The sequence below is a fragment of the Pelophylax lessonae genome (genome assembly GCF_965119305.1).
Source record: "Pelophylax lessonae genome assembly, chromosome: 10".
NCBI lineage: Eukaryota > Metazoa > Chordata > Amphibia > Anura > Ranidae > Pelophylax > Pelophylax lessonae.
Window position 1 is genome coordinate 38607801 of NC_138777.1, and position 26796 is coordinate 38634596.

General features: G+C 44.1%; 1 protein-coding gene across 14 annotated transcripts in view; it reads right to left on the reverse strand.

Annotated features, from left to right (window-relative positions):
- Positions 1 to 26796, reverse strand: part of PPFIA1 (PTPRF interacting protein alpha 1) — a 250246-nt gene that overhangs the window by 106718 nt on the left and 116732 nt on the right. For 7 of the 14 annotated variants that reach the window (XM_082270059.1, XM_082270058.1, XM_082270055.1 and 4 more), the window contains exons 10-13: positions 15526 to 15600; positions 11778 to 11861; positions 4096 to 4227; positions 3274 to 3336 (exon numbers count right to left, since the gene is read on the reverse strand). In XM_082270059.1, the coding sequence (XP_082126185.1) occupies positions 3274 to 3336; positions 4096 to 4227; positions 11778 to 11861; positions 15526 to 15600 (354 nt within the window). The remainder of the gene's footprint in view (positions 1 to 3273; positions 3337 to 4095; positions 4228 to 11777; positions 11862 to 15525; positions 15601 to 26796) is intronic. The other 7 variants (XM_082270052.1, XM_082270051.1, XM_082270050.1 and 4 more) reach the window with 1 other exon arrangement.

Sequence of the window (26796 nt, forward strand, 5' to 3'; positions counted from 1 at the left end):
GGATAGCAAGAACAGAAGGATAAAACCTGAGGAGACCCCGCTGCTGCTGCTGCCTCGATCGGTGTTCCTGGAAAGAGGAAGTGATGCTGCCAGGGCGCTCTATGTAAGCCTATGGAGGCTACAAGAAAATGGCCGCCGTGCATGTAAACCATGCGGCCGGAGCGGGCGCCGGTAAAATGGCGTCGTTTGGCGCCGAAAACGCCGCTCCACAGTGCATAAAAACACACACATTACATCCCAATATAAGGATACATGTTAGATCGCCGCAGCGATCGCTGTATATGCCCAAACATGCCAAGAAAAAACATGCCCCACAGCACACAGCTTCTCACACTGCCCAGCCTGACACACACAGTGTCATACAGCTCCCCCCCCCCCCCTTGCAGCCCACAGCATGCAGCCGAGAGATAGGGAGACAAGCAGTGTGATTAAAGGCAGGTTACACAGTCCCAGACTGAGACCCCCCCAGACAGACAGGTCCCCACATAAATACACTTACCTCACATGGCGTGGGGAACCCGCACAGGCGAACAAGCCGCTGCACATGAGGCAGGGAGAGTTGCAATTCAAGACGCACACAATGGAGGTTAAGAAACCGCACAGCGTCCAGTGAGGTAGCCACCTCACCAATCATCCCTGCACCGAACAGGGATGGGTCGTTCACTGTGCCAGGAGCGTTACCTGGCTGAACGCTCGATGGCAGACTGGGAAGCCACTGACCCACGACCTGCGACCAGGGGGATCAGCCCGAGACCCAGTCCGCATGATCCTCTTCGTCCGAAGAACTAACTAATGCTGACAAAAATAACAGCTAAGTAAAGATAGAGAGAAAACTCAAACAAAATATTAAAAAGAAGAAAGAGTCTGGGACAGAAAGTCCCAGCACAGAGAGAGCCAGCCACTCCTGACAAGCTAGACATTAAAACTGAGATATGGTTGCAGGAAGTAGGAGGGTATTGACTGAGGGGACCACCCCTTGAGGGTGGGATATGTTAAAGCTTTATTGTTAACATATTCTGTTGCCTAGCTACTCCTTCGGAGCAAAGTCTAATACCCCATATGTGACGAATATGAAGAGGCGGCGACTGTCGGAGGACGTAAGAGAAAACACCTTTGGGATGAATTAGAGTGGAGACTGCGACCCAGGCCTTCTTGTCCAACATCAGTGCCTGACCCCACAATTGCACTGCTGGAAGAATGGTCAAACATTCCCATTGACACACTCCTAAACCTTGTGGACAGCCTTCCCAGAAGAGTTGAAGCTGTTATTGCTTCAAAGGGTGGGCCAACTAAATATTGCACCCCACAGACTAAAACTGGGATGTCATTAAAGTTCATGTGTGTGTGTAAAGGCAGGCGCCCCAATACTTTTGGAGATAGAGAGATAAATGGTGCTGGTATCAAAAAGTTTCAAAAATGCTATAGCAGCTGGGAGTGTGTATATATTTCTTCATCAAGCCAACTGTCTGTCTGCTTTTAGGTGGAAGTGATGTGGGTGGCTATGTAGCCTCCCAATCACGTGCACAACCATCGGAACATGATTATGTAAAATGACATGAAATTACAACTACCACTATTTTATTTTCCAGGATTGCGGATTTAAAAAAATGTATAATGTTTGGGTGTTTAATTAAAGGCTAAATGCACCGTCAGCAACAAGTTACATCGGTATTTGGGATGTTACATGTTGCCAGGGACCTCACACACCCCCTGAGCGCCCCCTAGGCCATCTCTTGACAGCATGCAGGGGTTCTTCTCCATTGCATCCGCTGTCACTTCTAAAATCAAGGCTCTGACTGCACAGCTGCGTCATTCATTCACAGATCTGTAACTGAATAAACTACAAGTCCCATCATCCACAGAGGCAAACTGGTATTAACAGAACATGAGTGCGGTAATCAGCACACTCACAGTCCCATTGGCAATTCCTCCATATCTCCAACTGAAGCTCCATACAGAGGTACAGGCAGAGAGCTGAAGGAAGAGCCTAAAGAAGCCTGACATTAGACCCGCGATACACTGCTTGTGGGTGCAATGTCCTGTGTAAAAAATATATATAAATGCACATTTATTCACTGCAAAAATGTATGTTTATTATATTTTTCTTGAATCTTCAGGCCTAAAATGAACAATTCAACATGAGTGCAAAAAATGGTTCCTGGATTGAAGTGGTTAAAGTGGTTTTACATCTTCCTCGGATCTCAATGCCCATCCGCAGTACAGTGCTAAATGGAAATTCTCATCTTTTTTTTTACTACTTATGAATACCTTTTTTAATGTAATTTGGCAGGACTTCTAGTCCCGCCCGCTTAGGCGATTATGTCATTATGCATTTCCCTTGGTCTTAGGGAATCCTAATAGTGCACGGTCGTGGTATTTTGTCGCCATTGCTATAGAAACCTGTGCACCAGGCATGGTCACTAGTGCACATGCGCGAGATTGGGAGGTGCATGCTGGCTAAACCAGCTGCACTACATTCCGGAACTCTCTGGCGCCTGGCTTTAGATGCCCACGCCTTAGATGGCCGCTGCCAGCATTTCATCAGGGGCAACTAACAAAGACATTTGGCAAGTAAGCAATTTACTTACAATACTGACAATATCCAAATTAAAAAGCGTTTAAAGAGGAAGTAAACCCTCTAACTTTTACCTATAGGTAAGCCTATATTAAGGCTTACCTATAGGTACTGTAAATATCTCCTAAACATGTACCGTTTAGGAGATATTTACCTTACATGCAGCCAGTGACGTCACTGGCGCATGCGCTCTGAAGGAACGGCCGCTGGTGCCGTTCCTAAAAAGTCCTGTGCCGTGACCGTCGGCTCCCGCGCGCGGGAGCGACGTCACCGCGGCTCCGGCCAATCAGATGGCCGGATGCCGCGATCCCAGAAGACGGGTGACTGAACACAGGCACCCGTCATACAGGTGAGTGAGCGGCACGGTGGGGGCTCGTTGTAAGGCAAGTATTTCATAATGAGCTAGCATGAGATGCATACTAGCTCATTATGGGTTTGTCTTTCAGGTTGTAAAAAAAAAAAAAAAAAAAGTTAAAGTTTACAACCTCTTTAAGGATCACGGAGATGTTTTTATTGCATCTTTTTATCTTTAGATGCGGTGGGCAATTTTTCTGCCGAAAACCTCCTCTTCTGAACGCAATTTTAGTGCGTTCAGATTTCTGCTCCTGGGGCAGAGTGAAAAACAAAAACTATCAAACACCTGTAAAATGGGCGTTTGACAGCTGCAGTGTGCATGAGGCCTAAAGAGCCAAACCCACCTTTTCATGCTGGATTTCCTCTATGAGTTTCTTGGCAGATTCCACGTCTCTAATTAAGGCATTCTGAAGAAAAAAAATAAAAGTTTTATTGCAGCATAATCTGGCAAAAGGTTTATAATCAAGGTTTTTATTGTACTATACATCATAAAGTCACTTTTACCATCTTTTAAAAGAATTTGAGCACATTAAACATCCAAGAAAAAGTCTCCACTGTGTTTCTAGTAGGATACATTATTAATGTAGAAGCACATAAAACACATTCATTGGTTAAAACAGTAGCTAAGTGGTGAGCATTGTGGCCTTGCACTGCTAGAGCCTGGGTGTCACTTCCCAGCAGGGACAATACCATCATAAAGTAGGGATTCCTGCAGGTACTTCGGTTTCCTTTCATGACTTTCCATCAGTTATCTGACCCAGCACTCGGTATGTGAGAACTTCAGTGAATGCGGCAAGGACATAAGACCAAAGGCTCCTTTTTTGGCAAGGAGTAATGAGATTTTTAATTACTCCGTAGTACAATATAATATGTCAATGCTGTAAAAATACAGGAAATTGATCCAGGTCTAGCTGGTGAATATCTATCTATGTGAACAATAGACTCCATTGAGCCAGTACCAATATGTATCACAGAGCAATGTGCAAAGTGCACCAACAAAGTGACAATCAATTCATCTTTCAAAGATCTCGCTATAAACTGACAAAACCCATAAATGATTTGCCTGGAATGGAGTTAAAGTGCTTATCTTGCTGTAGTATATAATTACGCACGCAACTTCAATTTATTCCTACCCAGCTACTTCTATGACCAGAAGCAGGCATTACCTTATCTTCTATGGATGCCATCCTCTCCTTGAGGTGAAGTTGTAGCCTTTCATTTGACTCCGACAGAAGCTTGTCCACGGTTTCAGACAGCCGCTTATTATGCTCCTCGTTCATCTTCTCTCTTTGTCGGGCCTAGTACAAAGAAAGTTTGGTAAATAAGGTCTCTGAAGAGGATGTATAGACTGGTTCTGTAAAACTGCTGCTCGTCATTTTCACAGTTTGCTTAAATTAGAAACAGGCATTCTCAGATTCTATTAATAGCTGTAGTGCTAATAAGTGTTAGGAGTGTCAGATTTAAAACCCTGAAGGAGAGGAGAAATGTAAGGAGACACTGAAATGGAAGACTGGTAAACTTGAGGAGACTGAAGCCTCCTCAAAAACAAAATGTTATATTTATTGGTGATCGGGTCTTCAACAAATCTGAACTATAGCCCCCCCCCCCCCCCCCCCAAACACATAAAATGTGTGTTGCAGCATGCACTTACAGTTTTCCCTTAGCCCTTTTGCAAATTTCCACAAATACCTGTGGATCCTGCCAGTGAAGCCCAACTCATGCAGATTCCTGTGCAGGTGTGACAACAATGCTGCACTGATCCAGAATTAAGAGCAGAGTAGCCACTCGAGTGTAAGGATCTGAACGCTTGCACTACAATGGGATGAGATGATGTTGAAGGGGGTGTGGCTGTCAGAATTATCACTGCCCGTTCACTAGCCCGTAGCTTGTCAATCAGCACCTGGCCAAACCTAGCCCTGCCCACTGTATTGACAGCACTGTCTCCGATGCTGAAATCCCCCACTATGCACTGCAGTGTCTGGGTGGAAGAGCGTGTGGGATACAAATAGAGAAACATTTTTGTCAGGGAAGGGAAGGACATTTTTTGTTTACTTAAAGGGGTTCTAAAGGCCAAAGCAAAGCTGTGACTGTCAATCACAGGCTGTGTGCTTGAGCTCTTTCTCCTTTTTTTTTTTCTCCTGGTGTTGGGAAACCCTATCAGGAGTGGGTCATGCTGATAACAAAAGCACAAGGCAGCAGAGAGAAAGAACACTCAGCGCTTCGGAGAAAGGCAAGCACACAGCATAGAAGGCTGTGCTGTCTTCATATTTCAGGTGTGAAGTTTACAACCACTTTAACCTCTTGCCGACCAGCCGCCGCACTTTTACTGCAGCAGGTCAACTCTATTATGCGAAACGACATACTCTTACATCGTTTCTTGTAATAGACAGAGGGGGAGCATGCTGGTTGGCTACAGGGGGAGCCAATCAGCGGCGTCCACCGGCCACCCGCGATTGCTCCCCATAGGGATAGAACAGCGGTTTGCCTATGTAAATAAGGCAGACCCCCCCCCCCCGTTCTGTTACAGACGAACAGGGATCCGGTGTTCCTGCTATTTAGGAACACAGGTCTCTGTGTTCATCTAGTGAGTCCATTCCCCACACAGTAAGTACCCCCTAGGGACAAACTTAACCCTTTGATCGTCCCTGGTGTTATCCCCTTCCCTGCCAGGGTCATTAGTACAGTAACAGTGCATATTTTTAGCACTTATAGCTGTAGTAATGCCACTAGTCCCCTCAAGTGCCAGTTAGTGGTCCAATCTGTCCGCCGCAATGTTGCAGTCCCGCTAAAAAATTGCTGATCACCGCCATTACAAGAAAAAAATTTAAATAAAATTGCCATAAATCTATCCCCTAGTTTGTAGACACAATATACACTTATTGGGATATAAAAAAAAAAAAAAAAAATATGTGGCAGAATACATATTGGCCTAAATTGAATAAAAAAAAATTAAATTTTTTTTTTTTTTACTGGCTGTTTTATAGCAGAAAGTAAAAAGATATATATATATATATATATATATATATATATATATATATATATATATATATATATATATATATATATTTTCTTTTTTTTTTCTGAATAGTCTCTTTTTTTGTTTATAGCTCAAAAAATAAAAACCGCACAGGTGATCAAATACCACCAAATGAAAGCTCTATTTGTGGGGAAAAAAGGACATCAATTTTGTTTGGGTACAGAGTTGCACGACTGCGCAATTTGTAGATAAAAGTAATGCAGTGCCGTATCGCAAAAAATGGCCTGGTCATTAAGTCCTTAAGCGGGTAAAGTAAGCTAGTAAGCTAAACCCAACTAGTTTTAAAAAGGTCCCCTTCCTCCTCCTAACACCTATGCTGACTAACCTGTGTAAGAAATATGTAAAAACGTTCAGACTGCTGCAGTCCAATCATGTGATCCCCTGTGTTAGCCAGAGGTGGCTGCAGGGGAGAGGAGAGAGTGGTCACAGCAGTGATGTCATCCATAGGACCCAATGGCCCAGCTGTTGTCAGCCAAGCAAATCATCTCTTTTTGCGCAATGGCCAACACATAGCAACCATTCCTGATACTGCAAATCTGGTCAAACACCAGCTAGAATTTCCTACACTCAGCAGAACGCGTTAATAACTAATGTGAGGCCCTACCTAAACATTTCATTCAATGTATATCTAATTAGATAAGGCAATGCAATACAGTTAATGGTAAACCACATGCAACCACTGTGCCCAGTGAGAATGAAATGCGTTTGTCAGGCACACCACTGCCACGCTGCTCTGCAGCTATCTACATTTGACAAAAGAATACTAAAAACACACAGTTATCTACGCTTAAAGTGCATATCCAGCCAAAACCTTGGTTTTAGAAAGAACGGAGAAAACTGTAAATACCTGGTAAAGGTTTAAAGCTATCTGGGGCTCAGTTAGCTCAGTTGTGTTTATTAGTTGAATACGGGGAAGACTGGAAATCTTGTCAGATTTTTTTTTGTTCTGTGTCCCCGTTGTAGATATTCCCTCATTTCATGTCTGGTGAAACTGTTTCTCGCAGTGAAAGTAGCGGAGGGAAAATCTCAGCTAAGGGGGTCAATCTGTTACTTAAGTCCCGTACACACGTACTGATCGTCGGCCGAAAAGCTTCGGCCGACGACCGATCTGCCGATTGTAGGCTTGTTAGTATGATGCCTCCGACAGCCGTCAGCGCACATTCTGCCGACAAGAATCTGTCGTGCAAGCATTAAAATTTTTGTATGCCGACACCAGAACGGCCGATTGTTCACCAGTCAGTACAGATTTCGGCCGACAGACAGCAGATTTGCAAGACTGGGCATGCTCAGAAAAGAAAAAACACAGGGAAAGTTAACCATCACATGACATCACTTCTGCAGTCGGCTGTAGTCGGCGGACAAAATTCTTGTGCAGTCTTTAGCACTTTTCAACAGACACCGACAGCCCAGGGACAAAAGACGGCCGATCTGTCGGCCGACGATCGGTACGTGTGTACGGGGCTTTACACAGCAAGTAATTCAATTCAAAACATTCAGATTCCATGTGCTAGCACATGAAAATGTATATCCGACTGGCATCTGTGAGCAAAATTTTCAGTTGAATTTGTAAAAATTGTAAATAACCTTTCATAATACAGCTCCTATTTAAGATGCTTACTATTGCAAAATGCACAGAAAATATCAGAAGAGCAAGCTCAATTTGCACAATCATATTTATTATATAGTTTATAAGTTCTTTTACTTTGCAGACCAGCCTCTTCCTTATCCTTGTATACACACACACTGGTCTTTCCCCTGTATCCCTCCTCTAGTACGCACACCGATTTTACCTATGCATCCCTCCTCCAGTACGCACACCGGTTTTACCTCTGCATCCCTCCTCCAGTACACACACTGATTTTACCTCTGCATCCCTCCTCCAGTACACTCACCGATTTTACCTCTGCATCCCTCCTCCAGTACACACACTGATTTTACCTCTGCATCCCTCCTCCAGTACACACACCGATTTTACCTCTGCATCCCTCCTCCAGTACACACACTGATTTTACCTCTGCATCCCTCCTCCAGTACACACACTGATTTTACCTCTGCATCCCTCCTCCAGTACACTCACCGATTTTACCTCTGCATCCCTCCTCCAGTACACACACCGATTTTACCCCTGCATCCCTCCTCCAGTACGCACACCGATTTTACCCCTGCATCCCTCCTCCAGTACGCACACCGATTTTACCCCTGCATCCCTCCTCCAGTAAGAAAAAACGATTTTACCTCTGCATCCCTCCTCCAGTACGCACACCGATTTTACCCCTGCATCCCTCCTCCAGTACGCACACTGATTTTACCCCTGCATCCCTCCTCCAGTACGCACACTGATTTTACCCCTGCATCCCTCCTCCAGTACGCACACTGATTTTACCCCTGCATCCCTCCTCCAGTACACACACTGATTTTACCCCTGCATCCCTCCTCCAGTACGCACACTGATTTTACCCCTACATCCCTCCTCCAGTACACACACTGATTTTACCCCTGCATTCCTCCTCCAGTACGCACACTGATTTTACCTCTGCATCCCTCCTCCAGTACGCACACTGATTTTACCTCTGCATCCCTCCACCAGTACAGTACGCACACTGATTTTACCTCTGTATCCCTCCTCCAGTACGCACACCGATTTTACCCCTGCATCCCTCCTCCAGTACACTCACCGATTTTACCCCTGCATCCCTCCTCCAGTACGCACACCGATTTTACCCCTGCATCCCTCCTCCAGTAAGAAAAAACGATTTTACCTCTGCATCCCTCCTCCAGTACGCACACCGATTTTACCCCTGCATCCCTCCTCCAGTACGCACACTGATTTTACCCCTGCATCCCTCCTCCAGTACGCACACTGATTTTACCCCTGCATCCCTCCTCCAGTACGCACACTGATTTTACCCCTGCATCCCTCCTCCAGTACGCTCACCGATTTTACCTCTGCATCCCTCCTCCAGTACACACACTGATTTTACCTCTGCATCCCTCCTCCAGTACACACACCGATTTTACCTCTGCATCCCTCCTCCAGTACACACACTGATTTTACCTCTGCATCCCTCCTCCAGTACACTCACCGATTTTACCTCTGCATCCCTCCTCCAGTACACACACTGATTTTACCCCTGCATCCCTCCTCCAGTACGCACACCGATTTTACCCCTGCATCCCTCCTCCAGTACGCACACCGATTTTACCCCTGCATCCCTCCTCCAGTAAGAAAAAACGATTTTACCTCTGCATCCCTCCTCCAGTACGCACACCGATTTTACCCCTGCATCCCTCCTCCAGTACGCACACTGATTTTACCCCTGCATCCCTCCTCCAGTACGCACACTGATTTTACCCCTGCATCCCTCCTCCAGTACGCACACTGATTTTACCCCTGCATCCCTCCTCCAGTACACACACTGATTTTACCCCTGCATCCCTCCTCCAGTACGCACACTGATTTTACCCCTACATCCCTCCTCCAGTACACACACTGATTTTACCCCTGCATTCCTCCTCCAGTACGCACACTGATTTTACCTCTGCATCCCTCCTCCAGTACGCACACTGATTTTACCTCTGCATCCCTCCACCAGTACAGTACGCACACTGATTTTACCTCTGTATCCCTCCTCCAGTACGCACACCGATTTTACCCCTGCATCCCTCCTCCAGTACACTCACCGATTTTACCCCTGCATCCCTCCTCCAGTACGCACACCGATTTTACCCCTGCATCCCTCCTCCAGTAAGAAAAAACGATTTTACCTCTGCATCCCTCCTCCAGTACGCACACCGATTTTACCCCTGCATCCCTCCTCCAGTACGCACACTGATTTTACCCCTGCATCCCTCCTCCAGTACGCACACTGATTTTACCCCTGCATCCCTCCTCCAGTACGCACACTGATTTTACCCCTGCATCCCTCCTCCAGTACACACACTGATTTTACCCCTGCATCCCTCCTCCAGTACGCACACTGATTTTACCCCTACATCCCTCCTCCAGTACACACACTGATTTTACCCCTGCATTCCTCCTCCAGTACGCACACTGATTTTACCTCTGCATCCCTCCTCCAGTACGCACACTGATTTTACCTCTGCATCCCTCCACCAGTACAGTACGCACACTGATTTTACTCCTGCATCCCTCCTCCAGTACGCACCCTGATTTTACCTCTGCATCCCTCCTCCAGTACACACACCGATTTTACCCCTGCATCCCTCTGCCACCATACACACTGGTCTTTTACCTGTATCCCTCCTCCATCAATTTTGGGTACATTGAGCCTGCCAATACACGGTTTAAATCTCAGATGGTTAAGCAGGGACTATTCCGAGATTTGAATAGTCTATGGCCGACTTAATGCCACTGACTTACGCCTCAGTATCCTCGCCACCATCGTTACATTCACAGTGCTACTGACAATCCCTGCCACCTCCACATCCTAGAATAACCTCATTTCGTTTTAGAGGATGTGTTCCCTAATTTTATCTTCCATTTCTCTACTGTAAAACCCTCTGTGTACAAAACTTTGCTCCCATGTTGCTCTAAAACTATTGTTTTGTAAATGGGTGCCAGGTGCATTATGGGGGCACATTTCCCCAACACTGTCATTCACCTATATGTCTATGACCATATTTGAATTTGCCAATTATGGAAAGATCAGTAATCGCTATTGGTAATCAAAAGATTTACTGTTCTTCCTGCTGTCATCTCAACAGTCTTCTGCTCAAGTGTCTGCTATGATACCTTCCACAATTCTCTCCAGCACATGCTGTCCTTTCATGTCATGTCATCCTGTCATATCTCCAGACCCCTCTACTACACATACAGCCTACTGTCCTGTACATAACTCCAACCCTCATCCCCTCCACATCCCACTCCTGCATGTACTGCCCACTAAGACACTTTGTCACCATTGTTTACTGTATCCCAACCTTTCCCATTCTGGCACAGGCACACTTTTGCTAGTTTTCTACAATTCATACTCAACCGCTTGCCTACTGGGCACTTTCACCCCCTTCCTGCCCAGGCCAATTAGCAGCTTCCAGTGCTGCCGCACTGTGAATGACAATTGAACAGGCATGTAACACTGTACTCAAACAAAATATGTATAACATTTTATTGTGGTTTTTTTTTTTGACAGATAGTGCTTTCTTTTGGTGGTATTTAATCACCCTTGAGTTTTTATTTTTTGCTGAACAAGCGAAAAAAAGACCAGCAATTTTAAAAAACAAAAGTTATAAAATATTGTAAATAAGTAATTTCTCTCCTTCACTGATGGGGCTGCACTGACGAGAACTGATGAGGTAACACTGATGAGCACTAATATGCAGTACTGATGTGCAGCAATGACGGGCATCAGTGATGGGGCTGCACTGATGATCAGTGCCCTGATCGTCAGTGCAGATGCCCCCACTGAGGAATGCCATTTACCAGCTCTCCTCTCCCCACTCTGTCAGCATTAGGAGAGGAATGCTGACAACCGTAATTTCCTGTTTACTCTGTGGCCAGCTGTGATTAGACACAGCTTATCACATGGTAAAGAGCCTACGTCATAGGCTATTTACCATGAGCAGTGATGCGCTGTGTCTGAGGAACACAGCGCACCAGATGGCCACGCGCCCCTGTGGGCTTGCATGTGCGGCAAGAATGGGAGGACATCATATTACGTCCTCCCAGAACGAGAGTGCACCCACCCTTCTGTCATTTGACTATACGGCGGGTAGAAAGCAGTTAAAGAGAATATAATAAAAAAGCAGAAGTTTTGCAAAAAATGCAATTAGATTAGGTACAGAAAAACCTACCCTTTGCAGCTCCTGGTTTTTCTCCTCCAGCTGTGATTCCATTTGTCGTAACCTCTCCTCAATGTTACCATGTCTCTCTTCCGCCTGTTACAAAAGGACAAGAGGACAGAAAGCGTTATATCATCTTTTCGCTACATCAGAGTCTTCTAAACACGGCACAAGTGCTTGGTGGTTTTCACAAAAACAAAAGGATAAACGTGGAAACTGGTGATGTCTTGTGATATGTAGAAGCGAACAGCATCTGTACGCCATGGCTGATCACTACAAACTTCATGATATATCTGTAAAGTTCACAAAGATGATATAATGTAGAGATCACAGCACTAGAGCTGCTTTGATGAATGCAAAAGTGGCAAGCATTTATCTATCGCTGTAAGCCCCTGAGCATGTCATAGGACTCTTATGCTACCCAGGGCATGCCAATTTTCATTAAGGGGCATATACTACTTATGTATATGGTGGGTAAAACTAAATATGTAACCTTTCACCAGGAAGCAGACTATTATTTTAAACATGAAATGACTAGTTTGCGAATTGATTTAAAATCTTGTTCAGCCAACAAAACAACCAGCTTCATTTACATAAAGGAGAGGTGCTGATTGCAGGCCCTTCTTACTGAAACATCAATATAGGAACTACAGTAAACACATCTTAAAGACTGGCCTCGGCCTTAAAGACTCGAATGATTAAAGGCTGAGATGATTCCTCTCCGGAAAGGGTCTGCTTTCTTTACAAAGCCAAACAAGAGATCAGCTTTCTCCATGGCAGAGGACAGCTGATACAACAGTGCTAAATAAAGTCTATGACCTTTGAGTGGAGCTAATGGGCCTGTTTTTACAAAAATATATATATATAAAAAAAAAAGCCATTAAGTTCACAATTGAAAATGTGAGATCTAAAAACAGCATATTCAATTTTAGCAATGTTTTGTGACAGTACAACCAATAAGGTCAAAAGGTTCTCCACTAAACTACTGACTAATATAGCACATTCACCTTAAAATAGAAAGCAGTTACGTCTCTTCCCTGCCGCCACAAAACAAGATATTTATTCTCATTTACAGAGGGCAAGAAAAGATCACTGCTGGCCTAACTATGACCTCATACAGTCTTCACTCCACAACTCACAAGCCCCAGTATGTCTTAAAATGTGCAAATGTTTTCCCCAAGTTTCTGGATGTGTAGGTGGCAATAAAGAAATTGTTTTTTAAAATGATAAAATATACCCGCATTTTTTTAAAAAATTATAAATATTATGTTTGTGATAAAATAACTACCTTCTGTTTTATGACTTTATTTTTTATGTCACTTTAGGTTTTTCTTTTTTTTTTACTTTCAGCGCCCATTCAGACTGGCGCGACAAGATTTTGTGGGGCGACCTATGAATTGAAGTCAATGCAAGTCGCCTCCAGGTCACCCCAAAGTAGTACAGGACTCGACTTGTGTCGCTCCTATTAGAACGGGTCCTGTACTACTCAATGGCAGGTGACCGACCGTGACTTGGTCGCCTGACAAGTCGCGCTAGTGTGAACTGGTGTAAATCCAACCCAGTGTTGAATACTTTTATTGAGCTTTTATAGTTGAGTACTTAAAGCCAGTCTGGCAGCCTGTCCAAATATCTGCTAAAGCCCAAGATGTTCACAAATGTACACTACAAACAGAACAGCAACCACGTATGCATGAAACCTGGAAGTAGGGCTAATGCAAGTGAGCAGGACATGTCCTATTGACTAACATCAGCCTGTGATCTCCAGTATGAACAAACCTGGCAGCTGCTCTGCTCCAGAGAATTCAATAAACCCTACAAATAGTGACACAGAGCTTGCTTCAAATGCACCCCGAAGCAAGCCAGAGGGCAGGTAGTTTTGACAGGCTGACAACAGGCTCCAAACACGCTACACAAGTCCTTAAAGTAGTCATAAATTAAATGTTTGCTTTTGGATTTAAGTCAGCTTACCAACTCTTAGAAGTGATGGCAGTATTTAGGTTTTTTTTTTTTAGGCTCTTATTTTCTCTGGTGAATCAGCCAGTAAGTCTGTTTTTCAAGAGCACAAGCTCTCCAGCAGAATGTATTAGTTTACATGGATGAGACAAACCACTAAACACTTGTAGGGGTGATTAAAATGATTAGCTTTAACTCATTCATGTAAAACCTTTATCTCAAAAGGGAAAAAACTGCTGTAACTGCTTATAAAAGAGACCTGGAGTCTGGTGTCAATGTGTTATGCCTTGTTTCCACTGAGTGGTACGGTACGGTTCGCTTCGGAACGGTACACCTTGCGTTTCCACTGCCAAGAGTACCCTTTCATGATAGGTGTGGTGTAGCAGGAAAGCTGTGATAGAATATTCTCTGTCAACCAATCAAAGTTTCGCAGAGTGTAGCTCCACCCTGTTGGTACGGTACTAATGTGCTTGGTACCCCAACGAAAGGGTACCAAAAAAGTGGTACGGTACGGCTTGGAATTAGGGTACCATTCACAATGGAAACGGCAAAAATAGCGTACCGTAACGAACCGTTCGGCTCAGTGGAAACGAGCCATTAGTGTATCTAAATCTACTAATACATTTAAAGGATAAGTTCACCTTTTGTAACAGGTTACACACATATTCCGAGTTTAACAAGTTACGAACAGACCAGCCCCTGCACCCTCCGGATCGGACAGCTAGTGCGGAGGGGGGGGTTCTCAATCCCCCCCAGCCACTAGCCACGTCACTCAATCACAGTCCTTTGTGGATGGAAAACTACAAGGTCCGGCAGCCTTTGCAGCTGCCAGCTTGCAGTTCTCAATGAACTACAATGGCGTTGTGGTAGTTCATTGAGTCTTCCTGTCCTCGTATGAGAAAGCCAATACACCGACAAATCTGCAGAAGATCTGCACATAGCTGGCGCAATGCTTTACAGACTCTTGTAACAAAAAATAAATGCACATTTTTTTTTGTACCTGCAAAAAAATGTGCATTTTTTTTTTTCTTAAAAGTGAACTTACCCTTTACCACTATAGCCCCCCAGATTGACAATACAGCTGTCTGCTATGCCTCCTGTGCTCATTCCTTCAGAGTTGTGTCCCACTAAGAAAGTGTGTTACCGGCCAGATTGCCAAGTGAAAATAGAGGGGGAAAAAAGGCACATCTAATGATTGGTAAACTGCAATATAATACATTTTTGGTTTTGGGTTTAATACCCCTTAAATACTTTTAAACTTTCCACAGTGAGTAGAACAAAAAGATGAATTTCACTAACAGCAGTTTATCAATTCGATAAAAATACCTTTACCACAATGTCTTTTTGCAACTAAATTCATTATGAATGTGTTACTAATTTAATCAAGAGGATGACAATTAAAAATAACAGGATTATGGAGTCCATGCACACAGTGGCGCTTAAGTTCCCAACTCTATGCATCTTTAGGACGCTGGCTTAGACATTTAAAGCCACTCAATTACTCAGCAGCTTGACTGTAAGAGGTAAAGTTTGTTTAGAACTTCATGTTTTGCAAGATGTATCTTGATCGATATCATATATTTTGTACTGGGTGAGTCGGTGTAAGCAGAAGCAGAACATGCTCTGGTGTTCAGTTAGTGCTTAATGAATGCAGTGCGAAGGATTGCTCAGCAACATGGACAACATTTCAGCCACGAAAAGGATGGTTAGGTACAGCCGCTGATGAGTAGATGGCATCCTCTCCCTGCCTTTCACCAGAAAAAGCAAATGGAACAAGCAAGGCAAGAGAACAGTAAGCAAGTTCTACCTTCCTAGGCACGGGCGCAAGTGCCAACAGCTTAGATTCCTTAGCAGGAGGCTTTCCCGAAGACAAAAGCTCAGACTACAGATTCAGAGGATAAGAAAGGTAACAAACACACACATACTTTGATTGCGGAGGCAGACAGAGGGAAAGAAAGTGTAAGCAAGGTAACATATGAACACACATTTAGTAGGCCTAGTTATTTAGGCCATGCAAAAGAGCAATGACAACAAAGTGCTAATACCTACAACAACCAAATTTCACCTTTCATCATTTTGGAACAATGGAAGATGAATTCCGATTGATGAGAATTACTACACTAGGACATTGCTCTTTGCTACATTAAAGGGACAGCCAACAATAAGTGAAAGTTCACTTTTAGACCTGGTTCGCACTATTGTGTGTGGTTGCAGGTGTGGAAATCGCACCTGTGCCCACACCCAAAATGCGGGTACAGGTGCTTACGAGAACCGCTGGGAAATCACATGGCGCAAAAGCAAAATCAAATCAATGGGCTGCCATGCCAGCACAAACGTGGCACACAGAGCCACAATAGTGTGAACCAGGCCTTAGTGGATGATGGGAGAGTTAAACCAAGTGCTTCTTGGTACTTTCAGGACTCAAGCAGTGACATATCTTCTCAACCTTCCAGACTTGAACATCTAACAGAACAATGATAAGAATTTCCTCATTTCATTTTATTTTACTTAATGAGACCTGAGATATGGAATACCCAAGAAGCCAGCAGCTAACAAACCCATCAGACTCCACATATCACTTCTGGGTGGACTGACCCTTTAAATACACCTTCAAAAGCAGAAAGACTGATAATGCAAGAAAGTAGCTCAATTTCACTGCAGAGGTAGACAGAGGGAAAGAACAGAAGAGACCAGAACGTAATAAAAAAAAAAAAGTAACGCGATTGCAATTTAAAAAAAAAAAACTTTCCTGAAAATAAATGGAGAATAATTAGCCCTTACCATGCCAACAATATCCATTTACTTCAATGCTACAATGGCTTTGGCATCAGACATATTTATAGGTGTTGGGTACCTGGTACCCTGTTGCGGTTCCTGACTCCTACTTCACCTTGTTCTGTAGTGACATAGGCGGTCATGGTGGGTGAAACCACAGAGTGCAGAGGGGGACCAGGTATTCGACACCCTGAGAAGTGTTTGAAGTTCATGATTTCTCAGCCAAGGTAGGATTTGAAGACAGTGATGACCTTTTTTATGGCAGGTAAGTTGTTTTATTAATTTATTTTTAAAGTAGTAAAGAGTCAAAACCATTTTCTCCACCTCTGTATAAAATAAATTACAACATAAATACCGACACAATTAAATCAGATTTGGTTGGTAATAGGAATGGCACAATGAGACTTTATACAAGAATACAAAGGACTGGCCTAAAGTGCAAATTAATGTGACTTCCCCCAAAGAAAGGAGCTGTCACCCATGTTCCTGCCTTTTTGGCAAGATGTTATAGTTCATCTGCTGCACCACCTTAAAGTGAAAAGTGAGCCACACAGAGAAAATTCTAGGTTAAACAGTTTTGTTTAAATAGAAACAAAAAAAAAAGAAAAAAAAAAAAACGTTTCTTCAGAATATTTTGCACCAAGCTCCTCCCAGTGCTGGGTATACATTGCATCCGGGAAGTATTCACAGCGCTTCACTTTTTCCACATTTTATGTTACAGCCTTATTCCAAAATGGATTCAATTCATTATTTTCTTCAAAATTCTACAAACAATACCTCATAAAGACAACGTGAAAGAAGCTTGTTTGAAATCTTTGCGAATTTAATAAAAAATCACATGTACATAAGTATTCACAGCCTCTACTCAATACTTTGTTAAAGCCAGTGTTAATTTAGTCTACTAAAATATTTTCGTCGACTAAATTAACACTAATTTAGTCGACTAAAACTATAACAATTCAGATGACTAAAATACGACTAAAAACTAAGATGGCATTTTAGTCAAGACTATGACTAAAACAAACTCGAAAATTGACATCAAAATTAACACTACTGTACTGGCCATTTCTAAATCAGCAACACAATCCCATCCAGAGCCTGTAATAGCACATTAAAGTTTAAACATGTATTGCACTAACGTATATGCATAAGTAAGAGGCATCTACTAAGCTGCTGAAAAAGAAAAGAAAATTTGAAAAAGACTTTTCTTTTATTTTTTCTTAATACTTAAAGCGGAGTTCCACCCTGGATTTTTTTTTTTTTTTTTTTTTTTTTTTTTAATACCCCCGGGACAGTCAGGGCTAGTGCATTCCACAATGGCTAGCCTCTGATCTGTTCCGGGTTGCACTTACCTGTTAGGACAAATACTTACCTTGCAAACGTCTTGTCCAGCGCTGCCATCTCAGATGTGGGCAGCTTGAAGCCAGCGCGTCCTCTTCGGCGTCTTCTTCCGCCTTCTTTGGTCCCACGATGCTCTGCGCCGGCCCCGACGTCACTTCCGGGTCGCGCGCGTCATCCCTCCACAGCTTCTGGGCATGCCCAGAAGCTGTTTAGAAGGGGATGACGCTCGCGACCCGGAACTGACGTCGGGGCCGGTGCAGGCGCAATGATTCCTGGGAGCTATGACGTCCAGCTCCCAGGAATCATTGCAGAGCCAGGAAGTGACGACGGGCCGCGGCCGAGGAAGGAGGAAGAAGGAAGTAAGGTAAGTATATTTTCTTCGCTACGAGGTAAGTAAAAAAAAAAAAAATATGCGATTATCCATTTCTTTTTCAGGTGACCCGGAGCGAGAAGATGGAGGTAAGTATAAAAATAGGGTGGAACTCCACTTTAATGTTAGTAATATATTCAGGTAATACGTGCAATGACATAACAGCCAATAGCGTATACAGTTTTTTTTTTTGCATTTTAAAGATGCACTTTAAACACATGAAACTGATTTTTAAAGACGTTGTATATCACAATGGCTAAGGCTCAGTTCACAACTAGGCGTTTTAAAAAAAGGAGAGGTATAGCCAAAGCTATTTTAGCTATTCTTCTCCTATAGATCACAAGAGTGCAATTCGTTTGCCACTTGTGACATTTTTAGCTGGTCCAAGCTCAGCAAAGATCCCAACCTTAAAAAAGTCGGGATCCACCCAGAAGCCTGGAGCAGCAGCTGGCTCAGCCTCTCAGCAAGCTACTGAGAGACTGAGCCAGCCACTCCCACCCCACCTCCACAGCCCAGCGCTCTAATGAACACTGGAGGGGCAAAGTAGAGAAGACCACAAGCGTAAGACCAAGAGCTGTGCAATCAGCGGTGTTTGATCGCTAAGTTCTTGATCTTAGAGGTGGTGGGGGACAACTGCAGTTTGGATCGGTGCTGCACCCATCTAGGTGAGTAGAATTGTTTTTTGTTTTTAAACACCTGAATAATAAATATCAAGTTATTTGATAAAGTATCTAACATATATGTTATAGTCTAAAAACGTCCACATTTAAAGTGAACCTGTAGCTTGCTTCTCAAAAAAAAAAAAAAATGGAGTCGCTGACCCAGAACAAGCATGCAGCCAGCGGAGATGAAACACAGGACCTGAATAGCAGGCAAGTGACTCATTAAAGCCCAACCTTAGCAAAAAATACAAAAAAATGTCTTCTACAGGCTCAATGATCTGCAATCCAGTTGCTGGTCCTCTCCTAAGTTGAATTTTGCCCAACATCATTCAATCCACTTCCGGTGAGCTCAGGGCCTTAGCGGTAACCAACATCGAGCTGCCCTGGGTTCATGGGTGAATGCTGCAAAGAATGTCCTATTGTGGTGCCATTCTCTGCAGTATTTAGGACCGCTCATCAGAAGAGCCAGTGACATCTCCTGTGTTTCTAGCCTGACTAATTTTCTTCAGCAGCTCTAGGTCTGAGCTTGTTCTACGTTGTAGATTTTAACCCCAGAAGAGACTGTCAGTCATCATGTTGAATTAAACATGCAATTATTGCTAGCGGCTGTTCTAGCTGCTAGCAATAATCACCGTTCACCCGACAGGGGTGGCTCCCCCTGCCAGAAGAATACAATGGCTCAGTGGAAGAGATTCCCCCATCAACACTGATTAGAGTACACACTGTGGCCAGCTTGAGAGTAGTTGTTTTTGTCTACTCCATAAGGATTGTAAGTTACATACATGGTCACAAATAATCTAGCCAGGGGTAAATGAGCCCCTGATCTTTTTTAACCATTGGGTTATACTTCCCCCTACAGTAGGACACTAAGCAGAAAAAAAGTCTGGCTATGCCTATAGGCAGTCCCAGGGGATATACTCTCTCTCCTTGCTATAGGTACTAGTTTAGTTAAAGCAGTGTCAGAAGAATACAACTCCACAGAGGGATGGGTGCTGTGTCCGTCAATGAACATCAGAGAAATGAATTTTACGGTAAGTCAAAAATCCCATTTTCTCTTTCGTTCATTGACGGACACAGCTCCTGATCTTCTTAACTAATGGGACGTCCCAAAGCAGTGTTAAACATGAGGGGTGGGAACAGCTAAAAGGTAACTAACTATAGCCAACCAGGTAAACAGGAACTGAACCAAAAAACTGGAGCACACCTGAAAAAAACAATACACCCTTCAAAGAGGACCAGGTCCTCTAAACAGCAGCCTGCAAAACTTTGTGGCCAAAAAAAGCATCCGCAGATGCCAACACATTCACTTTATAAAACTTTGTGAAAGTGTGCACCGACGACCAGGTGGCGCCTTGCAAACTTGCGTCACTGAGCACCCGAGAAGAATGTGCCTTGACAGGGAAAGGAACCTGACCCTTGATGGAATAGACAGGCCTGAACCGTCGTCTGTCTGATCCACCTGGAAATGGTTGCAGAGGAAGCGGTTAGCCGTTTCAGAGGCCCATCCGTGAGCACAAATAGTGAGTCTGATTTCCTAAAAAGACCCCGTAGCTGCCAGGTACACCCTAATCGCACCGACCACATCCAAGGCATGCAAAGCAATTTCGTTCGGATGTTTTGGCCTGGGACACAGGGAAGACAACACAATGTCTTCATTTAATTGAAAATCAGACAAACGGAGGAAGGAACGACGGACAGGTGAAGAACCACCTTTTCTCAGTGAACCACCAAGTAAGGTGAACGACAGGATAACGCCACCAATTCGGACACCCTGCGCGCAGAGGTGATAGCCACCGAAAAGGCCACCTTCTGGGACAGCGTAAGCAGGGGAATCGCTCAAAGATTCTCAAAGGGAGGCTTCTGGAGGACTGAGCACCAAATTGAGGTCCCAAGGCGGTAACGGAGAACGCAATGGAGGAACCAAGTGCCGAAGAAAAGTACGCACCAGGAAATGTGTGTGGCCAAGGGCCATTGAAAGATGACCACTAAGGCCGACACCTGGCACTTGATAGTACTCAAGGCCAGTTTCTGCTCAACCCCCCTCCCATTGAAGAAAGGTCAAGATCGGAGCCACCGGAAAAAGAGCGAGGATGAACCCCAAGAGACTCACACCACACATTGTATATCTTCCACGTATGATGGTAGATCTTCCTAGCAGTAGATTTCCTAGCTTTATCAGCGTTCGAAACACCGACTCTGACAAACCTCTATCCATCAGCACCCGGCGTTCAAAAGCCAAGTCGTAAAAGCCAGCGACTGTAAAGCAAGATGGAAGATTGATCCTTGGGACAGCAGATCCTCCGAGAGGAAGCTTTTAAGGAACGTTGGGGACCAGCCACACCAGATTGGCGTACCAAGCCAGGCAAGGCCAGTTCGGGGCCACTAACATGACCGGAAACCCTTCTGCCTCGATCCTGCATAGAAGTCTTGGCAGAAGTTTGAGAGGAGCTTGAGAAGGCGTGAATCAGCCGATACTGACCCCACATGGCCACCAGCGCGTCTGACATCAGCCAGAGGATCCTGTGACCGAGCCACAGACCTCTGTACCTTTCTGTTGAGCCGGGACGCCAACAGATCCACCTGGGGAATGCCCCATCGGAGACACAACTGATGAAACACCTCTGGGTGAAGGGACCACTCCCCTTTGTCCAATGTCTGCCGACTGAGTTAATCTGCCTGCCCGTTTTCCACCTGGGAAAGGAGTACAGCAGAGGGGACTGGAATGAACCGTTCTGCCCACCATAGGATGCTGGCTACCTCCAGAGCCGCCAGGACACTTGTACCCCCTTGGTGATTGACATAAGCCACAGCCGTGGCATTGTCCGATCTAATGTGCACTGGACATCCTTGAAGACGAAACGTCCAATGTTCCAGGCACAGTCTGATCACTCAGAGTTCCAAGACTTTGAATGGTAGCCTGGACTCTTCCCCTGAGCATTATTTTTGTCGAGCATGCCTCCCCAGCCAGACAGGCTGGCATCCTTGGTGGCCACTGTCCAATACGAGGGGAGGAAGAATTTGCCAAGCTTAAGCGGCGAACGAAGCCACAAAATCAGGGACTCCTTTGTTCCCCGGCTCAGCTGGATCTGACCATCCAGCGACTGCGGAGTCTGGTCCCATATGGGCAGAATCTCCCTTTGCAGGGACCTTGTATGGAACTGTGCCAACGGAACCGCCTTGAAGGCATACACCATCAGGCCCAGCACCCGCATGCAAGTCCGGAGGGATGACCATCTGTTGGACAGCAGGAGACGAAATCGCATCCTGCAGTTTCTGGAGTTTTTCCAGAGAAAGGAGCACTCTGGCTAGGGCCGAGTCCAGAGTCAGACCCAGATAGTCCTGATTTGTGGACGGAACCAGAGAAGACTTCTGAAAATGCAGAAGCAACCAAAACTCTCTTAAGAGTTCGTATGGTGATTTCCAGGTTTTCCACCAGAGCAGTAGGAGACTGCTCGCAGAAGGTGGTCGTTCAAGTAGCCCAGTACTGCAATCCCCTGTTGACGTAACAATGCAAGCACCGGGGCTAACACTTTTGTGAAGACCCGAGGAGCAGAAGCGAGACCAAAGGGTAACGCCACAAACCTATAATGCTCCTCTCCCACGGCAGAGCGGAGGAAGCGCTGATGACCATCACATATTGGAATGTGACGGTAAGCATCCTTGATGTAGATAGAGGCAAGAAAATCCCCCTAATGCAAGGATGCCACCACTATGTGAATTGACTCCATTCTGAACTTCTGCACCGGCACAAAGCAGTTCAGCGCCCTTGAGGTCCAGGATTGGACGCACCTTGCCTTCCCTTCCTGGGAACTGTAAACAGGTTTGAGTAAAAATCCTGAAAATGTTCAGATGTCAGAACCGGGACAATCACCCCTTGAAGGAACAGGTCTTGTACTGCCCCAAACAGACCCTGTAAGCAGTCCGGGGACAGACGTTACAAGGAAAAAACCTTGCCGGGGGACAAGAGCGAAACATTCAATCTTTTAGCCGGACCGCATGACTTCGTGGACCTATGGACTTGGCGGGTCTATTTGCAGCACGGACGCTGGTCCTCTCATATGGTATGCAAGAAAATTATTATACATCTTTGGCTGTGTTTGAAAGTTATAGGCTTACTGAGTTTTGAATTTACCTGCTCTTAATATCTGATTTTATTCAACCCTGGCTGGGTTAAAAATTATTGTAGGGAATTATACGTTGCCTCTCCCTGCTTAGACCAACTGGTTACTTTTCCAGTTTATTATTCTAGATTTCGTGGCTTGGTTTATGTGATTTAGTACCACGTCTACCCCAAAACCCTCCAGGGGGAAGGGGGGGGGGGGGGGGGGACAGTCACTATACTTGGAACCAGGCATGCACCGCCCCAGACAGAACCTCCTCTCCATCGAAATGGGGGGGGGGGGGGCTGTTGATCAGGAGGAACGCTGCGACTCAGGCCAAGACCCGGTCATATGCGACCTTGCAAGGCGTTTAACTCGCAGGCCAGCCCCTGTCTGGTGAAGCTAAGTAGCGGCCGACCTAGCGCGGAGCTAAGATCTGCGCATGCTTACTGGCCAGACTGGGGAGACCACTGGATCTAGATTTTCCAGTCTGTCGCCCATTCTGGCAGTTGATTGTAGATCTCGCAAGAAAAAAAAAAAATTCTATCTAAAAAGATTGCCAGGACCAGAGATCCCAGCAAGGAACTAGGTCCTGACTAGGCAGGAAAAAAAAACTGAGTACCTATAGCAGAGAGAGGGAGTATAGCCCCTGGTACTGCCCATAGGCATAGACAGACTTTTTTTCTGCCTAGGGTCCAATCCCTGTAGGGGGCAGTATAACCCAATGGATAAGAAGATCAGGAGCGGTCTCTGTCAATGAACAAAAGAGAAACATGAATGCATAATAGATGCAGCTTTTCAGCCATAGCAGAATAAAATCATGTTGTCACATTTCAGGTGTCAGTCAGATGTCAGAAACAGGGAGAAGCAGATGCACTGCCTAAGTATCAGTAGAGATCTAGCTTTGTTCAGTTAAATTCTAACACCTCTTCTCTCCTGTGTCGTCCTGTTTACACACCCGTTTGACAGGATAATGACGGCTTCTCAATTAGATAATATAGGACAATACGTGACAGGTTTCAGTAGGCACCCTTACCTGCAGCAAATATTTCCAGTATATACTCAATATACACTGGCTGCTTCCTCTTTCTGACAGAGAATAAAAGTTAATTTGGATGAGAGAAATGTGACGCCTTACTTATTCTCAGAACTGAGTAAGTTTACAACATTCTCTACTATCGCACATGTATTTTAAAGTGCAGGGCGGGGAAGAAAAAAATAATCAATTAGTACATTTCTGCAAAACATATTTTCCATGTTTAATCCATTTAAACACGCTGCAAGTACAGAAATATAACTGCTAATGCTGCCAAAAATCCAGTGAGCTCCTAACTTTCTGCAGTGCGCTGACAACGCTGCTTCTGCTGCACTGAAATCTCAAGTATCTTATCAGCTTTGTAAAGTTCTGCCGTTCCGGATTAGAGAACACCTCCTATTTTGTTATGGAGAGGGGGAGGCATTATGTTGCCCAGCAGAAGAGAACGGGGGAGACCGCACAACAGTGCTTGAGATTTCAGTGCAGCAGAAGCAGCGTTGTCCGCTTACTTCAGGAAGTTAGGAGCTCACTGGATTTCTGGCAGAATCAAAAATTTTTTTTTTTTTTTTTACTTGAAGCATTTTTAAAGTAGAATACATGGGGGAAATAGGCATGCATTTCCAAGATTTACATAATGTGGTATTGACATACACTAAGTGCCCGTTCACACCACAAAAACGCCCTTCACATCCGTTCCAGATGTGTTCCTGCATGTGCGCGTTTAATGCTTTTTTATGCATTCCGGTGCGTTTTGATGAATTTATTTTAATATGTTTCCAGACGTATTCCAGAGTCTTTTCTCTTTTCTCATTTTTCTCCTGTTTTTTTTTTTTTTTTTCTCACTGCACTGGAATCCGGTGCATTTTCTATGCTTTTTACCGCATTCCAGTACAGTTCTGTGCAGGGAAAAAAGCAGCATGGTGTACTTTTTTTCCGGAACGCATTGCACTGGTGTGAACTATTGGAACCCATATAACCTGATTTCCAAGCTTTTCTAATGCAGAAAAAAAGTACTGCATGTGGTGGGAATGGGATCCAACATACAGAATGTAATAAAGTGGTAGTGAACTCCTATTGGACACTTGCACCTACAGGTAAGCTTATAATAAAGCTTACCTGTGGGTACAAGGAATATCTTCTAAACAAGCAAGTTTAGGAGATATTCCGTGTCTCTGAAGTGTCCTTTAGAGCTCTGTGCCACGGGAGTGATGTCATCACAGCTCAACCATTAAAGCGGCTAGAGCCCGCGAACCCGCAAGGAAGATCGGGTGAAGATAGAAGCCCTGTCAGCAGTGACAGCATGCATCTGGAAGGCTTGGTTTCAAGATAAGTCTTTAATAATGTGCTAGTATGCACCGCATTACTTTAAAAAGAAAAAAAAAAATTCTTGCATTTCGTTTTCTACGCATTTTTTTTTGTCCTAAATATCCTGTTAACACAAATACAGTGTTTGTGAGGAACACAAAAATGTTTCTGGATTAAGAATGTGGTGTCATAAAATGTAGAGGTCTATCCTGATTTTCAGGATGGTCACAACAGCTCTGTAACCCAGTGAAAAGGTAACTACAAAAAACGTGCTAGAAATTAACAAATTCTGAAGGGCAAGTTAACCACTTCAGCTCCGCTCCGGAAGGTTTTACCCACTGATGACCAAAGCATTTTTTTGCCATTTAACACTGTGCTACTTTTAACTGGCAATTGCTCAATCACACAACACTGTATACAAACAAAATGTATATAATTTTTTTCAAAGAGCTCTCTTTTGGTGGTAATTGACCACTGGGGTTTTAATTTTTTATTAAATAAATAAAAAAAAGACAGAATATTTTGAAAAAATAAATTTGTTTTTACTTTCTGCTATAAAACGTATCCAATAAAAAAATAATTTCATACATTTTTGCCAAAATGTATTCCGTTACGTCTTTGGTTTAAAAAAAAAAAAAAAAAAAGAAAAGAAAAATCCCATTGGGTGTATAAAACACAAAAATTGCCGTGATATTACATTATAGTGACAGATGCAAAAAGATACAAATAAATATTGTGCAAGTACATGGACCGTCGGCGGGGGACCAGAAAAGAGGAGCATTGGGGTTGCTCCGTGGAAAACCACTGCATAGAGCAGGTAAGTATGACATTTTTTTTTTAATTAACCCTTAATGACACTTAAAAGTGTCCATGATATCTGGGATGAGAGGTATTGTACATAAGGTGGTGGAGCATTTATGGTGTTTTGCAGTATCATATCATCTGTGCAAGATAGCATTTGGTGTCAAAACTATTGTTTGGAGACTATTACCTTAACCTTTTGGAGTCTTGGACTACATTATTTATGTACTTGGATATTTCTGTACTTGAACAATATTTGTACTTATTTGCATTTATGTCAATAGAATGTATTCTGCTTTTAATAGTGTTGCACAATATATATCGATTGTGGTGCCAGCTGCTTTGAAGCTTTTCGGAGCAATCTCATTTCAAGTTTAAGAAGTGTATATTGATTGGTTTGCGTGAAAGTTATAGCATCTACAAACTTTGGTATATATGCTAGAAATTTTTTTTTTTATACTACTAATGGCAATGATCAGCAATGTATCATGGGACTAAGCTAGTGAAGCAGGCAATCTGACACTAACTGACGCTGGGAGGGGAACAGACCAACACTGACACTAATACAATGATCAGTGCTAATATACACTGTCACTGTACTAATGACACTAGCTGGAAAGGAGTTAACATCTAGGAGGATCAGGGGGTAAAATGTGTGCCTAACAATGTGCAATGTGTATTATGTGCT